General features: G+C 36.5%; 1 protein-coding gene across 7 annotated transcripts in view; it reads right to left on the minus strand.

Moving 5' to 3' along the window:
* The window catches only part of PPHLN1 (periphilin 1), a 119342-nt gene that overhangs the window by 48034 nt on the left and 49851 nt on the right, over positions 1-21457 (minus strand). For 5 of the 7 annotated variants that reach the window (XM_032493290.1, XM_032493289.1, XM_032493286.1 and 2 more), the window contains 4 exons: positions 16707-16918; positions 7850-7906; positions 5332-5411; positions 377-496 (listed from right to left, as the gene is read on the minus strand). In XM_032493290.1, the coding sequence (XP_032349181.1) occupies positions 377-496; positions 5332-5411; positions 7850-7906; positions 16707-16918 (469 nt within the window). The remainder of the gene's footprint in view (positions 1-376; positions 497-5331; positions 5412-7849; positions 7907-16706; positions 16919-21457) is intronic. The other 2 variants (XM_032493288.1, XM_032493285.1) reach the window with 1 other exon arrangement.

Consider the following 21457-nt stretch of genomic DNA (forward strand, 5'->3'; position numbering starts at 1 on the left):
ATACAGCCCAAGATCCAAGGATTACTTAGATTTTTGTTCTGAATTCAGTGGTTTATGACAAGTGGTTTAGCACGATTTCTAGAGATAACTTTTAACAGCAAAAAAAGCAGCATACAAATATTGCATTTTCCTTACATTCCATACTTACACTGTTCTTACACTTCTAAACTACTAGACGTTCAGACACAGTATAATTATTGAATTCAGAGTCATTCACATTCACACTACTACCATGTGTGTTAAATCTTAATAATCCATGAAGACGTTTTCCCCAAATATATTTTAAAACACTAGAAGAAACCAAAATTTCTGTCCATAATTTAAAAGCCGGACAAAACTCTCAGATGTGAAACATACAGAAGAAATTATGCCTTACCTCATACTCGGAAATTTCAGGTAAGTTACTTTCATCTGCCTTCTCGAGCTTTTCAGCGGCCCACTTGCTTGCAGCCTCAGCAAGTTCCTTTTCGGTTAGCCTACTGGGTTTGTCTAACACCTAATAAAAACAAAAGAACAGTTCTGTTACAATTTTCGGGGGCTTTTAAACTTCAAATACATCAAGAAGTATACCCCACTTACACTCAAAATCATATAAGCCTTCAAATTTACACTGGGAAAGAAGCACACTCTTTATTTGCTTTTCCAAAATTATTCTACACAGGATTTCTTCAAGTAGCAATTTGTGTGGGGCATACAGACTAGATTTGACTCCTAATCTCATACATATAAAGCTTCAGAAATTCATCTAAGGAAGAAAAGACACTGACAACTAATATACTAACAGTATTTAGAATATATAAGACCTTATGCTGATTTCAACTTTGTATCTCTAATTACATTGAATGAAATAAATACTGCCAAAATTTCAAGGTAAATTCCTAATTAATGCAACTGAAAAGTCCAGACATGCTATTACATAATTTGTAAAAGTTTATATAAACCCTACTCTTTACATAAAATTTATACACTTAAATTTCATTTGTTGATTCTTCTACTATTTTCCTTCTCCAACCACACAGCATACTAAACAAGATACGGGATTTGGAGTTACAGACAAACCTGGGTTTGAACAGTAATTTCATCACGAGTGAGGGTAGATGATTTTACATACATAACTTACGACACTGTGAGCCTTGGTTTCCTCATTTACAAAACAGGATTAATAATATTCACTCTTAAACAAAGTAGCTGTAAGAATCAAGAGAGATAACAGCCCTGATAGTATCTAGTATAATGCTTGGTACTTAATTTTGTCTCCACCTCTTACTTCTGTAAATCACATCACTGATTCCAAATATACCTCCCCTGGATGACAGTGTCAGTAAAAATCCTCATATTATGGTACACTATCAGTTTTAAAGTGTTTGTACATGCAAACCAAAAAAATTTTTTAATTAAGTGGAATTCCATGAAGGTGGATAGGGTAGACTCTATTACCCCAACTTATAAACCAAAGAACTCAATGTCAAAAGGTTAGTGATTTGCACACAGTTCCAATAAATGCTGAGCTGGACCTTAAAACTAGCTCTTCTAGAAGAATAAGGCCCTTGACCCCCTTCCATAGTTTATTCAATTCATCAAAAAACTGGCTTGCCATCCATATTTACTGGAAGATAATCACAATGTGTCCACAGGGAGTGTTTCCATGGCCATGGAACACAGCCACGAAGGAAGCCAAAATCTCTCATTCCAAGCCCTACCCACATACAAGGTTAAAAAGGTATAAACAATATCTTTATTATTACATAGTAATAAGGTTTAAAAGGTTCTAAAAAATAAGAAGAAACACACACACAAATATCTTTTTGAAAATATACCTCACTTTTTGGAGGTATTATCTATTTTGAAGAGAAAAGTACAAAGCAAAAGCAAAGCAAATGTTTTAAGTTACCTCTATAAAGAAGCAAAATCGTCTATAACTGAATTCTTCTATTCAACTGCCAATAAATCTGTATACTTGAAAAACTCTCATTTGAAACTAACTTCTAACAGCAGAAAATAAACTCTGAAAATTTATTCCCACAGGAGGTCAGCCATAATGTTTAAAAGAAAAAGTCCTCCACCAAATCAAGAAATCTAGGTAATAAAGCTCCCCACAGCTAGCATGTAACCTGGAAAGAGGACACAGGACGCTGTACGTCTCTAATACAATGATCATAGGTCTAAAATTCTGATTCCATTTTAAGACAAAAATGCAAACATCTACATAAACTGTCAGGTGAAGATATCTAAAATCCATTATGGTTAGATTTTATGGTTAAAAGTATGCTTTAACATGTACCATAAAGTCCTATGCTATAACATATTCATATTGCATTGTAGTTCAGGGGAAATAAATATTTCAAATATCATAAGTTCAATATTCAGAGTGACTTAGACAGGTAAGTACTATTTACTCTTCATTCACTTCTACCTGAACAAAACCAAAAATAAACAAACAAAAAACAAGCCAGTCTTTCAGGTGGATAAAACACCCTTGATATGGTAAGAAAAACAAAAACATCCTATCCAGTCAATCTTTGGAATTCAAAATCCAGCATTCTAATAGCGTCAGACTTCTAGGGAAGCTCCAAACACACAAACTGTCATAAAGACACATTTTTCTTTTTTTTTCATTTGAGGCAGAGAAGCAACTGCTCCCTGAACACCAGCACAGACTGCCAGGTGAAATCTATTCTTGTGAGAAAGCCCAACATATCAGAGACAGAAAGACAGGAAGTGAAGAAAGAATAGAATAACAAGTTACAGAAAGAGAAAGAGTGTGAGATTGGTGACAAGAACCTCACCAACACCCCCCAAATTTTTAAGTTTTGAGGATTTAGAACCATGGATCATCTTTTTGGGATGCTGGGAAGGAAGGAATGAGAAGAATGATGCAGTGAAGTTTAGCTATGTCCTTGAGAAAATTATTTAACATCTGAGTCTTTTGTATAAAATGGAGATATACATGCTACCTTTTTTAATTGCAAAATAATCACAACCATAGCATTAGATAACACCTGCATCATGTCACATCATTACCACTTCTTTTTTGTGGCAAGAACATTAGAGATCTCTCAGCAAGTTTCAATTATACAATCGAGTATTATTAACTATAATCTCCATGCCGGACATTAGATTCCCAGAACTTACACATCTTATAGTTTCAAGTTGTACTCTTTGACCAACATAACCCCTTTTCCTCCACCCCCCAGACTCCAGTGACCACCCTTCCTTCTGTTTCGGTGAAGACTTTTTTAGATTCCACATACAAGTGAGACCATAATACTTGTCTTTCTCTGTCTGATTGATTTCACTTAGCATAATGCCCTCAAGGTCCACCCATGTTGTCGTAACTGGTGGAATGTCCTTCTTTTTCGTGGTTGAATAATATTCCATAGTGTATATATAACATATTTTGTTTTTTGTTTGTTCGTGTGTGTGTGTGTGTGTGTGTGTGTGTGTGTTTAAATGGAGGTGCTGGGGATTGAACCCAGGACCTCGTGCACGCTAAGCATGCACTCTACCACTGAGTCATTACCCTCCCCCTTATACCACATTTTCTTTATCCATTCTTCACTGAGGACCACTCAGGTTGTTTCCATGTCTTGGCTATTGCTGAATAATATCACAGTGAACCTAGAAATGCAGGTATCTCCTTGAGACCCTGTTTTCACTTCCTTTGCATATATACTCAGAAGTGGATTGCTGGATCATACTGATAGTCCCCTTTTTTTTTTAAGGAATTCCCATACTGTTTTCCATAGTGGCTGTACAATTTACATTCCCACAAACAGTAGACAAGGGTTTCCTTTTCTCCACATCCTCTCCAACATTTGTTATTTGTATACCTTCTGATGAAAGCCATTCTGACAGGTGTGAGGTGATAATCTCATTTTTGTTTTGATTTGCATTCTGCAGTGTTGAGCACCTCTTCATGTGCCTGTTGGCCATCTGTATGTCTTCTTTGGAAAAATGTCTATTCAGGTCTTCAGCTCATTTTTTGATTGGGTTGTATTTATGATATTGAGTTGTACGAGCTGTTTATATATTTTGGATGTTAGCCCCTTGTCAGTCATATCATTTGTAAATATTTCCTCCCATTCTGTGGGTTGTTTTTTCATTTTGTCAGTGGTTTTCTTTGTTGTGCAAAAGCTTTTAAGTTTAATTAAGTCCCATTTGTTTGTTTTTGCTTTTATTTCTTTTTAGGATTTTCTATATATAAAATCATGTTGTCCCCAGATAGTGACAGTTTTACTTCCTCCTTTCCGGTTTGAATGTTTTTTATTTCTTTTTCTTGCCTAATTGCTCTGGCTAGACGTCTAATACTATGCTGAATAAAAACAGTGAGAGAGGGCATCCTTGTCTTGTTCCTGATCTTAGAGGAAGTGTTTTCAGGTTTTTCCACTGAGTATGATGCTGATCGTCAGCCTGACATAAATGGCCTTTATTATATTAAGGCACATTCCCTCTATGCCTACTTTGTTCAGAGTTTTTATCACAAATGGATATTAAATTTTGTCAAATGCTTTTTCTGCATCTATTGAGATGATCATATGATTCTGATCTTTCATTCTGTTAATGTAGTATATCATCCTTGCACTCTTGGAATAAATCTCACTTGATCATGGTTTATGATCTTTTAAATGTGCTGTTGATTTAGTTTGCTAATATTCTGGTAAGGGTTTTTGCATCTATGTTCATCAGGGATATTGGCCTGTAATTTTTTTCTTTTTCTTGTAATGTCCTTGTCTGGTTTTGGTATCAGGGTAATACTAGTCTCATAAAATAAGTTTGGAAGTGTTCATTCCTCTTCTATTTTTTGGAAGAGTTTGAGAAGATAGTCTTTAAATGTTTGGGAAAACTCACCAGTGAAGTAATTTGAGAAAATTATTTAACTTCTGAGTCTTTTATATAAAATGGAAATACATACCTATCTATATTATAGAATTTTTGTATGAATTAATAATAGAAGAAAATGTATAATATAGAATCTAGAATCAAGTAGTTATACAATAAATGTTGGGTCTCTGCCTATAACCTCCCTTCCAAAATGAATGCAGTTTTTCAAATATGCCCATCTGAATATTCATTTCCACATGGCTAGGGTCAAGATGAGGAGGAACACAGTTAAGTACCAACTTAAGCAAAACCTGTGGAAATAATTCTATAAGAAAACTGCTCATTTACTCTAGTGGCTACTTTCAAGCTGTGGTTACTTAAAATTTAAGTTTTTAAATGCAGCAAATTACCTCCAAATTTAGGTATGACAATAAAGAATAAAAGCATCTGAACTAGACAGTCATTTACTTTGTAATTCCTTTTTAAAGTGATTTCAGAAATACAACAAACCTTTGATGAAGGAACTGCTGAAGAACTTGAGGGTGAAGTGTCTCTTGATGTTTTCAAAGACTGAACAGGTCTCTCTTTACCTATATAAGAAAATATAAAATGCAATATTTTATCTTATTTGTTTTCAATTAGAGTGATTTTGTAACTGAATAAATAAGGGGCAAGTGTCACACACTAATTTTAGTACTGAAATCTTTATTACATTATTAAATTAAATCTGTTAATACCGAAATCCAGCTATCTCTCTCAGAGGCTGGGCACCATTGAAAATTTGAAATAACCTAGAACCAAAGGACAGTATATATGGCAATCTAAGCCACACCAATGCCAGTTAGCAAACGTGGAACCACTAAGAAGACCTCAAGAGAGGCAAAAAACATTTTAAAATCATAAATGCTTCTTCCTCCTCCAAGTTCTGAAAACCTAATGTTTAATATATCACACTAAAAATCCAGTGGAGGTTCTTACATAGATACCACCAAAGAGACCTAGCTAATTAAGCAGCAGCTCAAAGAGAGAGGCATGTAGGAAATTTAGCAGGTATTCCTGAAATGCTTAGTCAGCTTAAAAAAAAATTAAAAGTACAAAACTATAATTTAGAGCACTAATCCAGTGTCTGATATGAATGAGTATCCAAATATGTGTTAAATGATTAAAAATAAATCTGTATGAGATAGTCACTAATCTTTATCTTTAATCACTTCAGACACTCACACAATACTCTATGTATACTACTGTTTTTTATAGAAACTTGAGCCAGAAAATAAATTTAAATATTTCTTTAGCCAGTTCAACCTCAACAATAAGTTTAGTTAAATATATAATCTTAAAAATAACAGTGAGCTGTTACTGACAGAAAAGCACTTCATTAAATTGTCTATATGTCAAACGGGACACAAATCCTCTGCTCTGAACTGCTAGGAAAACTTTAATTACAGAGAAGAGGAAAAAGTAGCACCAAGTTCAGAGTGACACAGAAACTGGTCAAGACTAGATAGTGGGTTAAGGCCAGGAAAGCAGTCAAGAGCAAAAGCAGAGACAAAACCACCCGGAAACTGAGGCAAAGCCAGCTTCAGTCCAAAAAGCCTCTTAAGCAATTCCTGCTCTGGTCAGTTAAGTACGGGCCGGGAGGGCTTCCGACCACCTGGGACAGCAGTGAGTAACATCTCCTTCCAGTGTCCTGCGGACCCAGAAAGGCCTTCCCAAGACCCCCCACCCCAAGCGTGACATTTGGCAACGTGTGAGGATACTTCTGATTACTGCAGTGGGTGGAAACCACTGGCACACGGTGAGCAGAGGCTAGGGATGCTGCTACACACCCTACAAATGCCCAGGACGGCTTCCACAATATAGAATAACCCAGCCTCAAATGTTAACAGTGCTGAGGGTGAAAACTCCTGCTCCAGGCACAGTACTCCAACTCTACAGCTCCAACAGTCTTAACAAAGACATAACCCTAGAAACTTTTTTAACTTGTGGTACCATTAAGAGTCTTTCACACTAAGCAAGTTTAAAAGTTCTTACAGACCTTAAAAATCAAAAGTAAAATGATACCAACCATCACTACAGCCCCAAATGACTAAGAACATGGTTTATTTAGTCATTCCTTACTGTATTTCCATTGCACGTGGCAAATTCTGCATCATACTGTGACAATGTCAGTCTATTCCACTGCACCAAAAGCCCCTAGAGGAACAAGTACCGTAGTTTATTTATTTCTGAATACCCAGAGCCTACCTAGTCAAGTCCTTTAAGAGAAGAGTAGGCACTCAAACATTAGGTGAAAAGATGAACTATTTTTCTACCCTTAGGATGCAATGACTTCCCCATGCCATTCTGATAAGCATTGCCTTGAAAGAAGATGAGGAGCTGGACCAATCAGCAGAGCACAGTGTTAATTAAAGGCAAGTCGAAATTCCGGCACATAGTAGCTGGACACAGCAAAAAACCTTTCACAAGCAGCTGTTAATCTCTTATTTAGCATCTGCTCTACAAACAAAGTATCAGCACTACAGGTATGCCAAGTATGGTGCCCCATTGTAGTCTTAGAATCTGTCATGATTTTAGCTGCATAAGACTAACTTAAGCAGATTTCAACCAATCTCACTGTGCAGAAGCAAAGGAACGCTGAAGGATAGGGCAGGTGGTTTATCAAATATCCACAGATATTCACATATACCTGTTGCATGAAGGGAAGGGACAGGCAAGAAAGCAAAGGACAAAGAAAAATAATGGTACAGATGGCAGCTGAAAGAGCACAAAAATGGTAAACAGAGATACCCTGATTCTACTGTTGTGGGACTGGTCTGCTCTACAAATCTCAGCCTCCCACGACGTGGCAGTTCTTGACCACAAACCCACATATCCCCCCAGTCCTACTGAGTCTGATGCTGTTCAACTCTGGTCCCAACAGCAGACTTAACAGCGCAGTTATAACACTTCCCCATTTCTATAACTTCTATCAATTCAAGCCCCCCACCCTTCACAATCCCAAATCAAAATCTAGCTCAAAACTCACCTCTTTCTGGCTTTCCTTCATTCTGCCGTTTGTAGGAGGCACCAGCACGCACGGACTCTAGGGAAAGGTGGGCAGGGAGGAATTAACACCCGCACCTCTGTGCCCAGGAGGAATAAGAGAAGAACCCAGAAGTACGAGCAATGAGAACAGGAACTTCTGAGCATTTGCTGGTGACCTTAACCTTTTTCCTATCCTGCCTTCAAGTTGGGCTGCCTGGCCAACCACCACTGATGAGAAGTAAGTCACAGAATAGGAGAAAATCTCTATGTAAGATCAGAAGCTAACTGGGCCCAACAACAATGATGTACAAAGATGAGGCTAACCAAGGACAGCATACGCAGAAAATAATGAGAATAGGATAAGACATGGAAAATTAAAGACAGGAATCACGTCTTACTCAACATTGTAAGCATTTAGTCTAATTTCCTCCATGAAGTCAACATTCAAAGGATTAAAGAATGACACCACAAAAATCAAGAATGAAAGATGAATCACCAGTAGAAATCAAAAAGGACACCCAGGAAGGTTTTCATGCTATATCATATCAGTTTCCTGGGCATACAATGGCTACCTGCAAGTAGTCATTCTGACTTGCTCTCAACAGGCATCCTATTACTACTAAATCTTACTAATTCTTTTTATACAAATCCTCTTATAGATAGATTTTCTTTATAAACAAATTCACAGCTACTCTCTTGGTTGAACTCCCAACTATCCTATATTTAGAATCTTGTAAATATTTTGTTAGTTTCCTTACCTGCAAACTCTTAACGATGCTGATGGAATCAGCTTTCTAAACAGCCTAAATATATTAGTAGGGGCTCTCAGATACTTCCCAGTAAGATGCAAACTCCTTATCATTTATTTCAAATTATTCTATTATAGATCTTAAATTGCCAATTTTATCTTTTTTCTGAGAAAATAACGTGTTTTCTGAATCACTTTGGCAATGTCAGCACCTTGCCTTAAAAAAATGTTTGAAGAAATATCACACAAATATTGCCATTCTACTTTTGCAAGAATGTTCTTTAAGACACAGTTTCCTCTCTCACTGTTCACTGATCAGTCATCAGAAAAAGTTCTGTTCCTCCTGAGCAGCTGATTTATTTTATCTAAGTTTTGCTGTGAACACTATTTATTGCCCATTTCCCCTTTGTTTTAGGCAGATCATTAGTTCACTTATAGCAACTGCTGACAGCCTTATCATAGGCATCTATTTCATAAATTATTAACTTTATTTTATTTTCATATCCTTATTTCCCTTTTTTATAAATTCTTCATCCATTTACTTAATCCTGTTTTGTTAAGTGTTTATTTTGTTAACCTGGCCTTAAATTCTTTGCAGATCAAGTGAATAGGAGAAAGATATTTTCTTATAGGAGTGTCTGGAGTCTGTGCCTGGCTCACATTAGCTGGTGAGAGTGAACTGTCTGTAGCTCATCCAAACTCTTAAGTTCAGTTACCCAACACTGGTAGCCTGAAATCAGCCATGGTGAAAGTACTCACTCCAAGTATCAGCAAATGTCATAAATCAGGTGTTTTACCCTAAAGAGTCAGCTGACCAACACACCACTGGTGCTGTGTTGACTGATTTTGATTCCAAATTTGAGAGACACTGCAGGAATGACTACATTTAACCATGATTCCCATCCATGTTGTCTTAAACAGGCCTGGGCTATTTAACAGTATCCTAACAGACTAGTAAAATCACTCAGCGGAATCCAGCTCAAATTGTAGAATCACAAACAAGTTGTTGTTTTAATCCACTAAGTTTTAGAGTATTTTTTTAAACACAAGAGAAACCCACTGTGCTTAAACTCTTCATCCCAGAGATTCCAAAGATTTGCTAATGTTAAAACTAAAGGTCTTTCTTGTTGTCTTCTACTACAGCAGATTATTGATTTATAAACAAGCTTTTTCTTAATATTTTGCCATTTGCTTTTTACGCCTTTGTACTTTCCGGTCTGTCCTCCTCCATCTTCCTAACCACATCTTTCTCTTTGTTTGTTGACTAGTTCCTTAAACACGAGTTTTCCTCCTAACCTCAATCCTTTTTGTTTTGTTATTCTTATGTGGCGCCAACCAACACTAGGAAGACAAATGTCTCTCAAATCCACTTCTTTTGATATTTCTGTATTTCTCTATATTTCTAAATGACAGAATGCTACTCCTTATCTATTTAGCCATTACCTCAAATTCACCTCACACATAAGCAGACACTAACTCCTGATTCAGAGAAGAGCAAAAGGGAGCCACACATCCCTGCCTTTGCTGTGACTTGTGGAAGAAAAGGAGTTCCAAATTAGCATGAAGGAAAGACACCAGGAAAGAAAAATTCTGAAGTTGGCAGTATGGAAATCAAAATCCACGTCAATATATTGGTGAGTGAATGAATAAACGGAGACAAAGAAAATGAACAAGCACTTCAAATTCTGGCTCCACAGATCAAGTACAAGGTTCTTCCCACACAGGTGAAACGAAAGCTAGAGGAGTGGTTTAATATTCCAATAAACATCTAGAAGTTCGGTAAGAATTTAATAATATTTGCTAACTCTTTGATAGTTGATATGAATATCAATACAAAGTTTGATGACTTTTTGAATATAATAGCTGTAAGTCTGATATGATCTTTCAGAAATATATTTTCTTGTTGATGTGTTCTCCTGTTGAAAGCAATGATGAACCTAACCAGACTCATCCAACCCTGTCAAGTGTTATTAACTACTGATAACCCACACATGAGCAAAACACACAGCTAGGAAAACAAACTAAAACCATCACTGGAGACACTAAAGTTAGGGGCTCTGTCTTGCAAATTATTAAATTCTTGGAACAGTGCCTGGTGTATAAGAGCAAAACCAGATACTTCTGAAAGTCTCATTAATAAACAAACAAATTTAATAAGCACAGGTAGTACATTCACCTCTCCTGACAGCTGAAGCTTTACAAGAGAAAGTCAGATGTGAGCAAATGAAGATGTGGTGGCTACGTGGATACTAAGGAAACAAGGACTTCTTTTTCTGGATCATGGATGAAGACATGCAGATTCGGGGTTCTTGGTTAGGAAGAACATGATTTCCCAGAGATCTACTGGTTTACTTCAAGAAGGTATGAAACAGAAAAATGGGGGCCACACAAGAAAAATGCTCCTTGTGGTAAAGATACCAAAAAACAACACACACACACACAAAAATGACCAGATAGAGGGGTAGTGAAAGCTTTGTACAACACTTCTGCTTCCCCAAAATAACCATCTTTAGGGAGGTGAGAGATCTGACAAGCTGAAATAAAGGCATATTAACTATGAATATATGAAAATGTATTTTTAAAGAGAACTTTCCTTTAATAAATACATTGATTAAAACTGCATGGACTTACTTTTTAAAATACAAATAAAACATTACATCACCTGCACATACTATGAATGTGTGCTACTGACAGAACATATTAAGTTCCCAAAACAGGGATGCTATAAATGCCTATAGATAGAAAATGTCCTTAACTGATTACTTTTTCAGAGCCTCCATCATTTAGGTGCCAGAAAAGCTATATTTATACTCCCAGGATTCACCCAGAAAACTCACAGCCAAAGATTTTGTGACTGAACAAAAGAGTTTCAAACAAAAACAATATATTGTAGAATCTAATTCAATTGCACCTTAATAGCCTGGATCAGTTAATGGTCCAAGATTAAATTATACTTCATGTACTCTCCAGGAAACAGCTCATCCCAATAATCCTTCTCCACTTGCATCCTTCCACCAACTTCTATCCATCCTTCAGCAGCACCTAAAATGTCTACTCCTGAGGACCGACTTATCTCCCTCACTAGGTCGTAAACTCAGAGGGCAAAGACTGGATCTGTCTTGCTTGGCAAACCATTTATGTGAACTATATTTCTGCTGCACGATTTTATGAGTATTAGACACATTAAGAAAATAGGTTCCCACTGCATAGTAAACATGATCTGTCTTATTTTCATATTCCCATTACCACTCTGTAACTGCACAGAAAAGCCTTCTTTCTAAAAGCAGGAGTAAACCTCTAAATTTTATTGTAATTTCAATCATAATCCAAAAACTCATGTGGACTTCCAAATTCATTCACAGCCAACAAGTCTTAAGTCGTATCTTTTCCCATTACACTGAAGTTCAATAACAGAGTCTATCTTCTAAATATACTTTTCTAAAAATAGTATTTTAAATTATTGTACATTTCCAGTTATCCTAGAAGATGTGCTTTCAAAAAAGGATTAATGCTGATAAATAAGTCTTTCTTTAAAGTATCTTCCATTCTTAACAGTGGCTGCTGATATCAAGAAAATAAGGGAAGGTTGAGTTACAGCAAGTCAGAGCTATAGAAAAAGGTATAGATCAACAAAAACAATAAACTTGCAAGTCTTCTGTAGTAATGATATTTTAAAAATTCAACCAAAAGGTCATATAGCCTCCTTAATATATGACTATAACTAGTAAATCTGACAGTAATCTGTAGCAAATGTTTAGAATGAATTAGTCAAGAGTTTTAAACACTTACATAATCATCTCTAGGAGCCGTAACAGATTTACAAAAAAAGCAAGACAATCTTTATCTAATTCCTTATGTCCATAGAGGAAACGCTTTGTAATCCTCAAGTGGAAAGGAAAACAAGATGTGGAATCACAACTGCCTGAGTAACAGCAAACAATGCAGATACACGGTTGAGGGAGGTCTCTAGAGGTTTCTATATTGGGTCTTATGCTACTCAACATAATTATAAATGATTAACACAAAACACATGAAGCATACTTCCTTTGCAGACAGAACAAAGCTGTTCTTATCTGCTGCTAAATACATAGGATCACCAGGGATTTTAAAACCTCTATGGAAGAGAATTGTAAGCCAAAGTTAATTAGCTGAAATTCAGCATTCCTAGATTTTTTTTTTTAATGAATTAACTACAAACAAACAACTGCACCTGAAAGAAGTACCGGCTGCGGCCCATTCTGTTTTAGACTGATATGTGTGAGAATGGCTTGGGCTTCAGCTGCCTGCAGTTTCAAAAAGGGCCAGTAATACAATGTGGCTGACAAAATTAAAAGTTCACTTCTGGCATCACAACTTAAAAGAAATAGAAAGAAAACCAGGAAAGCAAAAGGTCTGAAAACCATGTCAAATAAAAGGAACAGATGAAGGAACTGAATATATCTAAACCTGGGGGAAAAAAATCAAAAAGATTATGACGGTATTCTTCAAATACACAAAAAGTTACAACATAAAAAAAAAATCTTTATGGCTCTCAGACAAATTACTAGTACTAAGCAGATGTTACAGGAAAAGATTGCAATTGTTTTAAAAAATGAGCTACACAAAAATGGAAGGACTAATTATGATATAGTAAACAAGACAGAAAGTACTTCAACAAAAAGTCTCCTATATCCATATAGGAGAATAAACTTAGTGATCTCTGGTGTCATAATTAATGTTATTATCCTAAATAGAAGGTAAATAACAAAAGTATAAGACAGGAAAACAATGAGATTCATATGCGAAAGGGAAGGGGAAAAAGAAATACGTATCTAAGAGAGTTGACAAATGGGGAGATGTTTGGTTAATCAGAATTAAACTTCAAGTAAAAATACACAAAGTATATATAACAAAAAATGTTAACTCTAACAGCATCATAATAAACAAGGGGAAAGGAAATGACGCTAACTAGGACAACCTATGCTGTTATGATATGAACAATAAAGAATGAAAACTAGTATCGTAGTCACAGCTATGACCAGGTTGGTCCTTTTAAGTTATAATCAGAAAATTCTTAAACATGAAGCACAATGTATAAACAGTTCGATTTAAGAAGATAATTTGCCTAAAGTAGTATAAAGTTCCATAGGATTAACCCAAAAGGTTAAGTAAATAACACCCATGGACATGCGTGGACATGCATGCATGCATGTGCACGCAAGCACAAAACGGGAAATAAGCAGTTAAGATGAAAAAGTAGCAAAAATCATTCTGTGACTTATAAATAAGCCCATAAGAGATATATTAAACACAGAGAAGAGTTATGAAGAATTAGTCCTTAAATAGTTAAGGACCAAGGACAAACTGCTGGTGATCATTAAAATAAGTAAAATTACTCTGAAAAGTATGAACAAAAAGCAAAAAAAAATTGAAAGTTAAAGAATTAGCAAAGTGAGGGTGCAAGGAATAAGAAAATTATTTTTACCTGTTACTTATAGAAACATTTAAAATCTTCGTCAAAATTTCGATTCACATTGGAAAACTAAATTAATCCATTATTGCTAGTTAACCCAATTTAAGTGACTGATCATTGAAGGACCTTATTTCTCAGTCTTTTTTTGAAGAAAAGCAAGGTGCCATCAATATTTTGAGATTTAGATTTAACGCAAAAACCAGTATCACAAATACGTAAAATAACACTTACCTTTTCCATTTATCATTTAAAGCAAGACTTCTCCATTAACTTTTTGAAAGATGACCTTACATAACTATTCTGAAAACTATTTAAGTGAAAGGAGTATAGAAAAACATTTTAATAGTTTGGCCCAAATAGCTAAGGAATCTACCAAAGTAACCCAAAAAGAGTTTTCCCAGAACAAAGTTTTTTTCTTGAATAAAGAACTTTACTTTCAAAGCTAAATGACTTAAGAAAATAAACATGAAGGCATTAACAAAGTGCATACACTCTATTTCAATCAATTTACACCAGATTTTAGTCTCCCAACTTTCTCTGTTATCTCTCCATCATTCCAAGATACTAAAGGTCTGAGACCTTTAGAAAGGATCAGGGAGGTTCACTGGAGACACTCAGACAGGAGCCTCGCACTGCGGCTCCTCCATGCCTCATCTCAAGATTTTAGAGTTTTCGCCACTAACTACCAGGCCAAAAGCAGACAGAGGATGCCTCCCTAGAAATCTGTTTCAGAGGAGAAATGTAAAAATAAGGCTAGTTCACTAAGAACTACCCTATATAACTAAATAGCTTCACTATAAGCTGTAAGGAAGGATCTCAAGCGTCCATTTTACTCATGTTTTGTTAAAAAGGCTTCATAATTGGTTTCCAAAGATACTGTCCTCCTTGTAAATGATTAATGGATTTAGATTAAGTCATACACATCTTAAAAAAAACATGTTCTTAGACAGTATCTGGCTAATTCTGTGTATTTATGTCTGTGCATGTGAGCATATACTAGACTTAGAGGCTGTTCATCTACTTGAAGGGGGAGGGGAGAGGTAGGATGTGAAGCAAAGGAGAAAATACCAGCTGTTCACACTGAATTCCACCGTAAAACCTTCAGTTACCTGGAACCATTCCAAGAATATTTTACACAATCAGGCATGTGTACGTGACCACGTTTGTTTTAAATCCTTCATATGGCATCCTTACCTCCTTCATGACCATTCATACACATATATTCAACAATGTCTTTTGAGAGCCCTACTCTACCAAACTCTAGAAACAGCAGACAATTGATAAATATTTGCTAAATACAAGAATCCAGCAATAGCTACTATGGAGACAACCTAATGATCTGAAGTGATTGTCCATCACTCTCAACGTGCAGGAGGCAAAGACTGTTAACTTAAACATCTTGTTATTTAAAAAAAAAAAAATCAATAAAAAGGAAGTTAAAAAAAAAAGAAAAAGAAACATTCTAGACTTTTCTGCTTTCCGTACCTTGGATTGTAATTCCTTCTACCTAGCAGATACTTCTCCACTTGTAGAAATCTGACATACAAGATGAGCCCGAGTGTCATTTCCTCCATGACATGTTCCTCCACCCCCAGAGTGAGAATCTCCTACCTTGACCTGCTTATGTCATGTTAACTCACTTATGACATATCAAGTCTTGTAGCAAAGTTATATTTTATGTTATATTTACATACTGATAACATTATTAGTTGGGGGAAAATACATATATGTATTCTACTGCCTTGGTGACAGGGACACCTTTCTAACACAGTGCCCTGGGGTAGAAGGCATGAGGAAGTGTTTTGTGAATGAGCTCAACTGTAGGTAGTAGAGTCTAGAACAGTAATACAGGAAAGCTTCACCTAGAAAAGTTGCTTCATTTATTTATTCCAGTGCATACTGGGCCACTCGGCCAGGATGCCGTGCTATGACTGCACAGAATGCCATGCATATCCAGGAATTCCAAACTTAAAAAAATAAACTGGAAGTTGGGGAAAAAAAAAAAAAAAAAGAACCTAAGGTGAGTTTCAGCTCTAAACTCTATAAGGTTATACCTTATATTTAGGGAAAACCACGAATGTTTTTTCATGAAAAATTACACCTCATATATAAATAGATATCCTTGCACAGCACAGGGAACTATATTCAATATCTTATAGTAACTTATGGTGAAAAAGAAGATGAAAACAAATACATGTATGTTCATGTATGACTGAAGCATTGTGCTGTACACCAGAAACTGACACAACATTGCAATCTGACTATACTTCAATAAAATATATATATACATACAAAAAAAAAAAAAAAAAAAAAAAGACATCCCCTAGTGACAGAAAATTTAAGAGCCTGGACCAGCACAGGAATAAGCAGAAAATACAGAAGCGTGTGACTTTCTGACGTGAGTACAAGCACACACACCTCTTCCATGCTGAACAGTTAGAAGTGAAATGTCATGCGGACTGCACCTTGACATGGTTCCCAGAAATGTGTGTGTGTGATGTTCGTTGCACTACTCCTTCAACTTTACTCTAAGTTTGAAATTTTTCAATAAGGAGTTAAAAATAGTATCTCTTACAACACATATAAGGCAATCTGACTCAGTACACTCCCATCAGTGGAGGCTGTAAAAGAAAAAGGAAAAGCCTTAAAAGTACATACTTCTATGTTGAGATTGATGGAAAGAGTACGTTTTGCTTCTTTCTGGAGAGTAACTCCTGCTACTGACACTGGAGCCAGATCTGCTGTGTGGAGAATCCTTTCGGCCTACAGATGATTCTCTGAAAAAAGGAGTGTCCCTTTTATGAGGAGACCGGTCTCTCACGTAATGGGAAGAGTAGAAACTTTTTCTTCTAAATCCGTCTCTCACGTCCCTTTGGAGAAAAAAATAAGTTAATTTTATCCTGTACTCTATATACACAAACACAAATGGCAAAAGGTCTGGTTACAAACTACTCTTCACGTTGTAACCTTTGTTCCCTTTTTCTACCACCACCTGACTTCTGACATCAGTCAACAAAATGAAACTTAATCAGTGAAAGATGACTTGGAATGCATCATTTTTTCAGGTTGGGGTAGAATCAGGTGGTTAAGTGCAAAAGTTTACTCTAAGCAAACACAGAAATTTTAAAATGTGAAAAACACAGTCATATAGTCCCTATATCCGTTTGCCATCAACAACATACCACAGTTACCACACTCTCAAAGACACCTGGAGAATGCCAAAGATCTCCCCAGTGAGACCGTTCATGGCCTATTCTCCTCTTCCAAGTACAGTTTATACTACTGGTTTTTAACTGATGTGATTTCCCCCACACCTCCTTGACAACTTGGCAATGTCTACTGACATTTTTGTTGTTACAACTGGAGAGGAGGGAATGCCACTGATGGTTAGGGGCCAGGACACTGCTAAAATCCCACAGTGCCCAGTACAGCTCTCACACACGTACACAGTAAAAAATCTGTGCAGCCCAAAGTGATGACAATGCCAAAGGTGACAAACCCTGGTATACACCTATTAAACCCTTGCTCTCTGGATTTGTATCTGCACCTTACAATCTGTTACCCATCTCTAAATACCAACTTTTTATATTACCTCTACCTTTACAAATTAAATTTCCTTATTAAGCAATATCAACTCAAAGCAGAAAGTAAGACCAAGCAATACAATTTTATAAAGCAAAACTATCCCTAAAACACCAAAGCAAATTAAAATTATTAAACAAAACTTCCAAGGCATGAGCCTCTATTTAAAAGAATACTTGGTATCAAACAGGTTTTAAAGATTTAGCAAATGTACCTCCATATTAAAATTTAAAAAATTAAATTTCAGACAGGAGAAATGCTAAAGAGACAAACCAATGGCATGCAATTTCAAATGCTCGGAAAATAATTTCAGCATATTGACTGGTAGTCCCCAATATATAAGTAGGTTGTTGTCATTAACTGATTAATACCCAAAATACATTGCTTTTACAGATATAGTTAAATTTCTCTGCAAAAAAGCAGAAAACAGCTAAAACTCATTTATGACAAATGAACTCAGACATAATACTATACTGAAATTAAAAATTAAAGAAATTCTGATATACTGAAGATCAATCACTAAAACTACATCATTATCACTGAGAATAGGAGTGGATATATATGTATCGCACAGGTTTTAGGAACTGCAACAGGCGCTGGGGACTCAATGGCGAACCAAATACACATAGTCCTTGTCATTACAGAACTCTCAGGCTAGTGAGAGAGGCTGATACTAAACATGTGAATATAAAACATGTGAATGCAGTCCAGAGTGCAGGCAGGAAGTCTAATTAGGAGCCTGCTTAGCCCAGGCAAGAGACAGCAGTGGCTTAGATAAGGCAGGAGCAGGGGAAGGGCCACAAATTAAACATGCTTAAGAACGCACTTTTGTAGACTCAATAGGACATGGTAAGTGACTAATGAACGTGAGAGACAGGAGATACCAAGCTGATACCAGGAATTCTGGCACGACAGATTACTGAAATGAGAAAAACTGATCTGAGAAGAGCGGATAGGGTGGGAGAGCCACATTTAGACCTGATCATGTTATATTTAAGATACTTAAGTAACATCCTGATAGACAACTGCAGATACTAGTGACAAGACCAGAAGAGATTTTTGGCTATAATAATAGATTTGTCAGTAAATAGGCAGCATTTAAAGCCTCGGGTGTGGATGAAAACAAAGGATAAAAAGGGCAGAGGGCCTAAAATTTAAGGACCAGAAAACTACCACACTGAGAAGGCAATGGGCTGTTTGAGAAGAATGGGGTGGGGGAAGGGGGGCGCACAGAGACATGAGGGAAACTGGTAAGTTATTGGGGAAGGTAGGGAAGGAGTGCTCCAAGGAGAATAAAGGTTTCCTACAGTGAAATTAAATGAGCTCTTACTGTAACTTGCTCAGGAAATGGAGAACAACAGGCCCACATTCACAGGAAAGATTGCCTACTTTCTCTGGAGGGAAAGGAAAGTGAAAGGCTGACTTACAGTTTCCTAATCCTGACACCAGATGGCAGTAAAGTCACAACAGCACAGTTTAGAACCACCTGTGGCTTGGGGTAGCTTGATAACCTTGGGAAAAGTGTATTCCATACTTAATATTTCAGAGCAGAGTAATATCTCTCCTCCCCTTCACATCAACCTCTCCTACTGCCCATCAGATTAAGCAAAAACATTACAACAGACATCATCTACCATAAGTATATGGTACTACTTTGATAAAGTGGTGATATTTGCCAAGTCATTTATTCATGTGTATGCATTTGTATATATAGTTTTTCACATCTATATGTCTACATTTACATCACCATATATGAAAGACACTATGGGGAATTACTCTGGCTCTAAAGAAGCTTAGTATCTAAATCAGAGGATGGGGAGTAAATGTTCCAGAAGGCTGGTACTATAATTCAGGAGAGAAAAATATATATTAGTTGATGAAAAACTGACCTAGGAGTCTTTAAGGAAAGGTGAAATTTAGTTCAACATTGTCTGGGAGAAATGTAATTGAGCCATAGATAATGTAGTCATATTTCAAAACTAAAGAGAAACAGGTGAAATTAATTTTAGCAACATTTTTTACTTAACCCAATATATCCAAAATATTGTATCCAACATGCAATCAATATTAAGAAATTTAGTCAGATATTTTATATTCTCTTTTTCATCTTAAATCTTGAAAATCTGATGTGTAGTTTACACTTACACATGTCTCAGTCTGAATTGGCCACATTTTAAGTGCTCAGGAGGCACATTCAGCTAGTGACTCCAATACTGAACAGCACAAATTTAGACGGTGGGAAAAGCATTCCAAGCTTCAAGGAAAAACAGAGAAGGATTAAAGGGTATTATGCAAATAAGAACAGAAGCAATCAGAACAACAAAACTTAAAAGCAGTGACTAAAAAGCAAGGCAAGAAATTTCTGAAAAGGGAAGAGACAGTTAATATCAAATACTGCAGAGGCTGGTAGAGATCTTTGCATTTAAAACCTAAGAGTCACTTGATCAGTGAGTGGGCTATCCAGGAAAGCTTCGGAAAACCAAAGCAGATTATAAGTAATTATGATATATCTCCTCCTAAAGAAGTCATTACTTTTCTTCCAAAGTAAATTTGGCAGAGGGAAGAAGAAAGAGAACTGAGACAATATTCTGAGGAAAGGAGTTTATTTGATCATATCTGGAAGCTAGGGGGGAAAGGCTAATTTCCTGTAGAAGGAGAAAATGAAAATCCAAAACACAAAAATGTTAACCAATAAGGAGCCAAAACTCAACAGGAGAAAATGGGACAAAGGAACTAAACAGAAGAGAATGGCACTGTAGGAAAGAAGAACATAAACAGGATAAACAGGAAAATTCTCATTTTGAGAAGAGAAAGTATTAAAAATCTCTCCATAGAAGGCCTTTACCTCAGTAAAATAACTCTAGAAGTCCTCAATAGAAAATAAAGGAAGAACGTGAACAGAAGCTTAAGGCAGAGTGGAAAATATTTGTCCTTTGCTGGGGTGAGTATTAATTACAGTAGTGTTCCTCAACATGCAGGTCCTCACACCTGCATCAGTATTACTTGGGAAGGTAACAGAAATGCAAGTTCAAGGCATCAAACTGCACCTACCAAATCAGAATCTCTGGGAGTGAGACCAAGGATTCTGGGCTTCAGCAGGTGACTGTGATGCACACAAAACTTTGAGAAGGACTGAGTTAGACAATCTTACTAACGTGTAAGAGCAGGAATGTGTGTGAGTGTGTGAGTGAGTGTGAGTGAGTGAGTGAGTGAGTGAGTGTGTGTGTGTGTGTGTGTGTGTTGATGTCTAACTCAAAAGCAGAAACTCAGAGCTCATGACAGAGCGGAACATTTTCCAGTGATGTTGGTTCTAGGTTTTGACCATGCCAGTGGATAACTAAAGACAAGAGTTCAAAAACACAAGAAAGAACTGGTGTTAAAAGTATCATCAAGTCGGCATAGAGAAGACCGTAGGCCAGAAACTATAATCATCAAAGGAAGAAGGAATGGAGTCCTGGAAATTTATCAAAGAGCACAAAGATGTAGAGACAGGGTGGTAGAAATGGGGAAGTTCAAAGATGGAACTGGAACAATGGCTTGGAGGAGGTAATAAGGAGCAAGAAGTACGGCCAGAGCTCATCTCAAGAATCAATGAATTAGGAGGCAAGAGAGTTGGGAGAGAGGTGGTTTCAATTCTGGGAAGTTAGGTTCCAGTTACAGAAAACGGATGGAAAGAATGGCTGAAAATACGTTCACTTCATCTTGATAGTAAAAGACCATGATCTGCCCTCATGAAGCCTATACTCTAATGGGGAAGACATATAAATAAAACATTTCAGAGTGACAGGAACTAAACAAAAAGACAGATGTGAGAGAGGTTATTTGAG

Source organism: Camelus ferus, chromosome 12 (genome assembly GCF_009834535.1).
Source record: "Camelus ferus isolate YT-003-E chromosome 12, BCGSAC_Cfer_1.0, whole genome shotgun sequence".
Lineage (NCBI taxonomy): Eukaryota > Metazoa > Chordata > Mammalia > Artiodactyla > Camelidae > Camelus > Camelus ferus.